The 8,632-nt window shown below is 51.7% G+C and overlaps 1 protein-coding gene across 3 annotated transcripts in view; it reads left to right on the top strand.

Annotated features, from left to right (window-relative positions):
• Nucleotides 1-584: 584 nt before the first annotated feature.
• Nucleotides 585-8,632, top strand: part of SYS1 (SYS1 golgi trafficking protein) — a 35,162-nt gene continuing 27,114 nt past the window's right edge. The window contains exons 1-4 of one of the 3 annotated variants that reach the window (XM_027070200.2): nucleotides 587-773; nucleotides 988-1,227; nucleotides 2,510-2,577; nucleotides 3,786-5,017. In XM_027070200.2, coding sequence (XP_026926001.1) covers nucleotides 1,066-1,227; nucleotides 2,510-2,577; nucleotides 3,786-4,026 — 471 coding nt within the window. In that variant the 5' untranslated portion in view covers nucleotides 587-773; nucleotides 988-1,065 and the 3' untranslated portion in view covers nucleotides 4,027-5,017. Of the gene's footprint in view, nucleotides 774-987; nucleotides 1,228-2,509; nucleotides 2,578-3,785; nucleotides 5,018-8,632 lie in introns of those variants that run through there. The other 2 variants (XM_053199898.1, XM_027070201.2) reach the window with 2 other exon arrangements.

The following is an 8,632-nucleotide window of genomic DNA, read 5'->3' as shown; positions in this document are numbered from 1 at the left end:
AACTGATACCCACATTATAAAACATTCACTACTTTGCCTTTCTAATAATTAGGTTGTGTCAGAGGGCAGGGACTTTCCCATTCGTACGTGTCCAAACCTTGCTGTAATCCAGTAGCACGAAATCAATGCTGCGATGTTGGCACGTGAATTCTAATCCTGACTGCCACTAACTCTGTCTTCTAACTCTTTGAGGCGGTACCTTGCTTTCCTTTTCTGAGCCTTACTCATCTGTCAAACGGGAACCGTGGCAAAATCATGTGTGGAAGACCTGGCAGGTTCATTTAAAGTTATCCCAGACTTTAACTAGGAGAGGGAAGGTAGAGTCAGCACTTATCTACTTGTTAATTCCTAAACATCTTTCCCTTGCTCTTGCCCACCCCGCTCCCTAATCTCCTGGTTGCGCCTCTTGTCTTCAAGACTCCCCTGTAGAGGGCACGCAAGCTCTACCGCTTAACGTGCCCCACTTCCGTTCGCCTTCATTCTTCATCTTGCGCATGTGCATACTTCGCTTCCCCGCGGCCCGTACCCAGTTTAGGTGGCTCGGCCGAAGATTGCGTCCATTACGCCTGCGCAACCTCAGCCCCGCCCCTCCACCGCCTTCCCCGGAAACGCTTCTTTCCTACGCGGTCGCGGCTCCGCCGCTGTAGCTGGATCTTTGCCTCTCTAGGCAGGTAGGGCTTCTCCTCCATGGTCCTGTCTGTCAGCGCTGTTTAGGGGGTCAGTCGGTGAGGCTGGGCCGTCTTCGGACACTTCGACCCTCGAGTCCGTCACCGGTAAGTGGACCCCGAAGAAGCCTGAGGACGGGCGGGGTCCGAGCAGCCGGAATGGGCAGGATTTCCCCTTACTCTGGGAATGGGTCTGTCCGCCCCGCCCTCACCCCCGCTCCCGGAATGGGTTCGCCCCCTCCGTCCCGGTCCCTCCTCCCGGGCGGGGCGGCGTTGCCATGGTGACGGCTCCCTGGCTGAGGCCCGGCGTGTGTCCTCGCAGGTGCCAGGGCGGCCCGGGGCCCATGGCGCGGCGGCGCTGACCCAGGCCCCGGGTGGCGGCCGGGCCCCGCGGGCCGGCATGGCGGGCCAGTTCCGCAGCTACGTGTGGGACCCGTTGCTGATCCTGTCGCAGATCGTCCTCATGCAGACAGTCTATTACGGCTCGCTGGGCCTGTGGCTGGCGCTGGTGGACGGGCTGGTGCGCAGCAGTCCCTCGCTGGACCAGATGTTCGACGCCGAGGTAGGGTCTCTGGGCCAGCGCGGGCGGAGTCTCGGCCTCGTCGGGTGTACTTTGTGGTCTGACACTACTGGGCTCCAGACCTGGCTGGACCACCATCTTACTTTGTGGTCCCGGGGGAGGGATCTCCTCTCTCTGAGCCTCAGGTGCCCTATCCATAAAATTTAGTGACTGTTAACAGAAGCAGATTATTCAAAGGAAAGGGCCTGGATGTCAAGGAGCAGCTTTGCGTTCCAGGCAACCTGATGCATCTCCTCTCTGACACTCTGAGAAAGTGACTTCACTTCCCTAGGCCCCAAATTCTCAGGTGCCAAACGGAAGAGGGGGGTGGATAAAAGAACATTCACGGAGGTATAATGGAAACTGCTTAGACTTTGGAATCAGGCCTCCGTTGAAATTCCACTTACTAGCTGTGTGATGTGGGCCAAGTGTTGTCCCCTCTGAACCTCAGTTTTCCTGTCTGCAAAATCATGAGACCAGTAGTGGAGAGGTTATGGACTGCAACGCAGAGAGCCTGTACTTTGGATTCAGAGAGGTTTAGCGTCCAATCTAGGTCCAGATATACTAGCCGTGGGACTCTGGGCAAGTTGCTTCACCTTTCTGAGCCGGTTTTCTCTTCTGGAAACTGGGCAGAATAATGCTCAGCAAAATGTTATGAAGGCCAGAGACCCCAGAGGTGCCTAGGAAGATGAAAGTGCTTTATAGTCAAGGAGGGCTATGAGATCTTCGCATCTGAGAGGCAGCTGTGGTGTATGGTAATGAGCACAGCTCTCAGAGCCAGGAGATCCGGAATGGAATCTTTGCTCCTGCTGCTGCTTCTCTGTGTAGCCCTCGGCAAGGTAACAGGAGATTTCTCACCAACTCACCTCTGTCATTGTGGTGCAAAAGCAGCCAGCATCAGTACTAAGCAAATAGGTGTGGTAGCATTTCCCTGGGACCTTATTTACAAAACTAGGTGTCTGGCTGGTGGGGTCTCAGTTTACTCAACCCTGTAATTGACCTTACTCTTGCAGTTTACTGACTGTATCACTTTGGGCAAGTTACTTCTCTGAACTTTTGCTTCTCCTTTGTAAGTCTCTTCCCGCCTGCTGTTTGGGGTCCAGTGAGATACTCTAGTGGAGGTCTGTGAAAGCACCTTGTTGGAAATAAGCTGACACACAGATGCAGGGACCTATTTTCTTTGTGTTCTGGGAAGAATGATTGTTCCTTGGGAGGTCCTGGAGCCTGGAGCTCTGCCAAGCCAAGGCACTTTTCCAGCATATTTCCATTTGTGATTCCCCCTCAGATCCTGGGCTTTTCCACCCCTCCAGGCCGGCTCTCCATGATGTCCTTCATCCTCAACGCCCTCACCTGGTGAGTATCACCAGTTTTGCTCTCCAGCTTTTGGGGGTCCTAGCACTGGAACTAACTTCCTCAATTTGGACATGAGACAGGCTGGCACTTATTCCTGGGGCATGGTGGACTAAAGTGGGTGGCAAAGGCCGGTTCTGGGACTGGCTCCATTATAGGGCTCCTTCCATTGCTGTTTGACTTAGCTGGAAAGCTCTTACATCACTCTGCATGCCGCCTGGGGGTTAGCTTCCATCTCAGATCACTTCCCTGTTGTGGAACGAGGTGAGGAAGGGGTGGGACTGGGGGTCAGGAGAAGTCGGTTCTGTTCGTGGTCTGTGTGCCATTGGCCGAGTTACTTCCCTTCTCTCGGCTTCGGGCACCTCGTTGGTACACGGAGGGGTTTGGCTGGGTAACATTTAAGGTCACCCGTGACCATTGCCTGCCCTTTGAGAGGCAGTTTAGCATAATGGTTAAGATCTCAGGCTGTAGAGGCAGACTTACTTGGCTTTGAATCTCAGCTTCCCACTAGTCTCGTGACTTTGGACAGGTTGATCTATCTAAGCCCCAGTCTCCTCCTTGGTAAAATGAGGCGAATAATATTACCCATTTCATAGTTTTAAGGGTGAAACAAATTCATTCATGGGAAATACTTAAAACAGTACCTTGCACATTACTATTCTTAACCTCACACTGGAGACTGAAAAACGGGTGGGCTGACTATGACCTGAATTTGGCTCCTAGATTATGCTCTGTTTTACCATCCCCCAAGTGGCATTTAAAACATTTTTCCACTGAGTTGAAAGTCAGGATATTTTATGTTAAAAAAATAAATCCAGATTTCTGGCTTCTCTTGGAAAATGGGAAGATTGACTGATCCCAGGCCAACCTTCCGGCATGAGGATTTGCCCAGCTGCAGGTCTCTGTGGTCCCCACTTTGGATGGTCCACGTGTGCCTCAGGGTGCTGCAGTCCCCACCAGTCCCTAGGATTCCCCTGGGTGACAGTCGCCATTTCTCATCAAGCTTGTACTTTGGTTTTTCTTCTGCCCAGCCCGATCCTCCCCCCGCATTACCTGCCAGCTCTCTCTAGGCATCTAATAGTGGAACCCCCGCTTCATGCTTCTCTTGCTTGCTTCCCACCACTATGCTGTTCTCCTAATTGTCCCTACTCCCCAAATGATCTAAGGCCAGGACAACCCAGTGACAACTCACTGCTGTCCTCTCCCCACAGTGCTCTGGGCTTGCTGTACTTCATCCGGCGAGGGAAGCAGTGTCTGGATTTCACTGTCACTGTCCATTTCTTTCACCTCCTGGGCTGCTGGTTCTACAGCTCCCGTTTCCCCTCGGCGCTGACCTGGTGGCTGGTCCAAGCCGTGTGCATTGCGCTCATGGCTGTCATCGGGGAGTACCTGTGCATGCGGACGGAGCTCAAGGAGATCCCCCTCAACTCAGCCCCTAAATCCAATGTCTAGAATCGGGTCCTTTGGACACCCTGCTGGGCACTTGGCACCCTTCCCTCCCGCCCTGCCCCCCAACACCTTGGGCTGTTCAGACTCTCCAGACGAGGTCCAGCCCAGGTGTGAGAGGAACCCTGGAAATGTGAAGTCTTGTTGGTGGAGAGATAGTGAGGCCCTGTCAAGAAGGCAGGTAGCAGTCAGAACCACAGCCGCAAGAATGGCCTCTGCCTGCTGAAGCGTTGCTATCTGGGAGGTCAGCAAGGGGACCTCTTTCAGGGTAATAACAGAATTGGAACCATGTCATTCTTGAGCCACTATACCTGTCACCAGCCTGTTATTTTAAAAAAGAACCAAATCAAGGATATCTGATTGGAGCAAACCACTCTTCTAGTCATCTGTCTTACCTCCCCCGAGACAGCTGTTACCTTTGCCCTGTTGCTGAACCGCAGCTATTCTGTTTGGAGAAACACTTGGTTTCTGGATCCATAGCCACAGAGAGGCAGAGGTGCAGAGGATTAGGCTGCCGTCACGGAGAGGACGGCAGACGGAGGCATCAAGCACAAGGAAGACGCACAACCCGTGTCCTGCTGCACGCATGTGTGCACACGCCCATGAATCCATGACTAACTTTCTTCCAGTTCTCTCTACTGCCAGCTTTCAACAGAGCAGGCCATAGGACCCGGAGAAGAAGTCCCAGCATTGCTCCTGGTCCACCCCTCACGATAGAGTCACTGCCTCTTCTCTAGGAATGACTAGGCACCCCAGCTCCCACCGGGCCTCACTTCTGGCAATAGTTCCTTTTCCCTGCCTTACTGGGAATTCTACAGTGGGAAGGGTATGATGGGTGCCGAGAGACAGGAGGCCCAGCCTTCCAACTTGAGCTGTGCTGGGAGTGCTGAGGGAGATAGAAATTTGCTGCTAAGATTTTTCTTTGGGGTGGCCTGTCCTCTGTTAGGGGCTTGCAGCTGTCCCTCCTATGTACATAAATACAGTATTTTCCACGGTTCTGCCTGTGCTTACTTTGTAGTGCCGCAGTTGGGCCGGCGAGAGACCCACACGGTCAGACGGGGAGCTGTAAAGAATGACTAGGTCACTTTCTCTCCTAGACCCCAGATTATTCTTTCATTTGGTTAAAATACTAGGTGTGGGGAACTCCTATGTCCTACCCCCTTCATCTGCAGCCTCCTGTGTTATGTCTTGGGTGAAGTGCCATGACTCAGTGTCCTTTCTCTCTTGCCATTGATTTCTGAATGTGTCCAGTGGAATACACTTGGTCTAGACCCACTTCTGTATTGAAACCATCAGTATTCCTCTTTGGGTCGCCCAGAGCCTGCCCAAGAGAGCAGTCAGCTTGCAGCTTACAGTGTTAGGTCTTCACAAATGGGTTTTGCGCTCTGCCCAGGGAGCCTTTCTAGCCTCCTGGGCCCCAGCCCTGCAGAAAAGGGAGGTGAGGCTGACAGGATGAAGGTTTAAGACTGAACGTGCCTGAGTGGAGACGGGAAAGTGCGAGGGTGAGGCACCTCAGTCACTTGGTGCTCTGGCCAGGCTGGAAGGAAGCAGATGGTTAATGGGACTCGGATCCTGGCTACAGGGTCCCGGAGGTAGGACCAGCTGAGAAGACTCCCCTCGGGTGGATGGATTTCCCCCAGACATCGCAAACCATAAAGGCATGTGGCTAATGTTATTTCGGGTAGGGCACCAGAGCACATGTCATGTGGCTGCAGTCTCCCCTGGTCAGCTGTGGGCTGGTTGCCCCAACCGTGTTGGCTCACCTCTCTGGGAGTTTCCTTCAGAGAACTGTGCCTGTTCTTCTGCATATCTTCTGTAATGATGAATCTTTGCCCCTTGAGTGGTAATTTGGTTTTGCCAAAGTTGGCCAAACTTTGCCCGGAGTCAGGGGAGCCGATTTCTTTTCCCCAACAATACAGTGACTGAGCTGAATGACAGTTGGGGGTGAAAAATCTGTGACCTTAATGAAATTGTTACGATTTCTAAAGTGACCATAAAAGCAGTGTCTAGAGGCAAGTTCCTGAGAGAACTGGGCAGTGGCAGGAACACGTTTGTCATGTTAGTAATAAGTAGCTGTGCAGGTCGCTGTCCATTGGTCGCAGGTCCAATGAGCGAGGCACCATTGTTTCCCCAAGTAGCTGTGCTTAATAGATGTCCGGCAGTGGGCTAAGTACTTTACATGTTGCTCACTTAATCTTCACGGCAACACTTGGAAATAGGAAGGAACCATCCGTATCTTACAGATGAGGAAACTAAGGCATTTGTCCAAGGTTATGTGTTAGGAGCTGGCAGACCCAGGATTTGGGCTCTGGTTCTGACAATAAACTCGTTCTGAAGACATTAATAGTTAAAGGACGTGCAAGTCTGTCACTTCATAATCATACCTCTGCATCCTACTGTATTGTTTTAAATACAAAGGATACGTAGTGCTTTGTAAACATTGCGAGCTTTCTAAGAAAAACTGGTAGACGATATATGAAATATGGCCACATTTCCAAATGAACAGGTAACTGCAGGAAGTTTTTATTTCCAGAGGCTAAGGGAGAGTTACCACCACCCAGCCACGGAGATGGCGTTATCTCTTGACTTTCTAGGAGTCTAAAGTCTGAACATCTCTTCATCCCACCCCCCTTCCCCGCCACTTCCCAACTTCCCTTTGGAGAAGATAAGTGGAGATGAGTACATAGGTGGTGCTCAAAGTCATTTATGACCCAGAAGGAAGATGGGAAAGGAGAAAGGGATGTCTAACTCAGAGGGTGCCCCTAACCCCTAGTTCTAGGCAGCTCTTTCCAGATCAGAGCTAAATGGGGGCCAGGATGGCAGCCAGCAAGTGGGGGGTGATGGGGTGGGAAGCTCCAGGTCCCCATGAATCCTATGGGGGCACAGCTCCTGTGGATGCAGAGTTTCTTCGACTGCTCAGTGACTCCCAGATCAGAGTAACTTCCTCCGGCAGTCCCCAGGGGCAGTCTGTGCACAGACATGGATCTCCTCCCTGTATCTGTAGCCCAAGGAGCACAGAGCCTTGGGGGCAAGGGAAGTGGGGGTGGATTCAGAGCACAAAAGAGGCCCTCTGTGGAGAGGGAATCAAAGCCTTGCTTGAAGGTTTCTGTAAAGAAAGTAGCAAGTGGCGGTGAAAACAGCCTTGAGCCAGGAGTGGGTCCAGATTGCTGAGAGTTTGGATCCCTGTCCTGCCACTCCCAGGGCAAGGCAGAATTGTAGGGGCCAAGGCTAGATGACGAGAGAGCCGCACTGGAGTGCGGGGTGAAGTCTTGGGTTGCATTACTAGCCGTGAGGCCTTGGAAAAGCTGTTTAACTCCCACCCACCCCCCACCCCCACCCCAGCGTAGTTTTCCTTGTTTCTAAAATGAGGATAAGATACACCTCTCTGTGTTGTGAGGATTCAATGAGATGGGTGCAAAGCATTTAACCGATGGCGGCATCCAGAAATCTAAGCAGTTACTGGGCCACTGCCCCATCCCTCCTCCTTTTATGGAGGAGACACCTTTCTTCCAAGCCTCAGTGTTTTCAGCTGTTAGATGGGGAGGTAGGCTTGCCCGTGATCAGGGTATACCTACCGAGTACTGCACTCCTATGTGCCATGCACTGCAGAGTGACTTATTCTCACTTAATCCAATGAGCGAGGCACCACTATTTCCCCATTTTGCAGACAAACTGAGGATTAGGAGTAAACAACTTTCCCTAGCATCACACAGCTGGTGAGAAGCTAGGTCTGTCTGCCTCAACAGCCTCATCCTCTGCACATTCCAATCATGTTTAGTGGCAGGTGGTTCAGAGTAGGAGAGGGACAGTCTCTGGAATCCAGGTGGCATTATATCAAAAGGTCGTGAACGTGAACCTAAGATTGGCTTTTTAACAAGCAGCTAATTCCCTTAAAGGTGAGCAGTTAGGTAAGTGCTTGAGTGGGAAGCAAGGGGCTTTATTATGGCACAGGTCCAGGAAGAAGGCAGGAAAAAAAGGACATTTGTTCAACACCCTACAAACTGGCTTTACCTGCATCAAGCCTGATTTGCACAGAGCCCTCTGGAATGGATATTAGTATCAATTCCTATTTAAAAAATTTTTCTTATTACGTTTCTTTATTTTTGAGAGGGAGAGAGATAGAGCATGAGCAGGGGAGGGGCAGAGAGAGAGAGAGGGAGACACAGAATCCGAAGCAGGCTCCAGGCTCTGAGCTGTCAGCACAGAGCCCCATGTGGGGCTGGAACCCATGAACCCTGAGATCATGACCTGAGCCAAAGTCGAACGCTCAACTGACTGAGCCACCCAGGCGCCCCATATCTGTCCCTATTTTATAAAAAAATGAAATAGGCTCAGAGAGGTCATGTGACTTCTTAAAAGTCACTCTGAATCCAACACTTTAAAGTTAATTTTTCCCACAGTTAACTGGTAGGGAGCCATTTCTGGAGTGGTTTGTGATCTCTGAGATCTGTTGCAGCCTCCTGCCCCCAAAAAGCAGGCTCTAACTGAGCCCAGAAGAGAAGCCTCAGATTGGAGTGGTCAAGCACAGGGAAGGTGGTAAGGGGACAACCCAGCTGTGGGATTGTGGGAGGCACATTGCCTGAGGCCGAAGTGCCTGCATCCTTGCCTCCCT

Source organism: Acinonyx jubatus, chromosome A3 (assembly GCF_027475565.1).
Source record: "Acinonyx jubatus isolate Ajub_Pintada_27869175 chromosome A3, VMU_Ajub_asm_v1.0, whole genome shotgun sequence".
NCBI lineage: Eukaryota > Metazoa > Chordata > Mammalia > Carnivora > Felidae > Acinonyx > Acinonyx jubatus.
The sequence above is the reverse complement of the archived record's forward strand: the minus strand, read 5'-3'. Positions and strand labels throughout refer to the sequence as shown.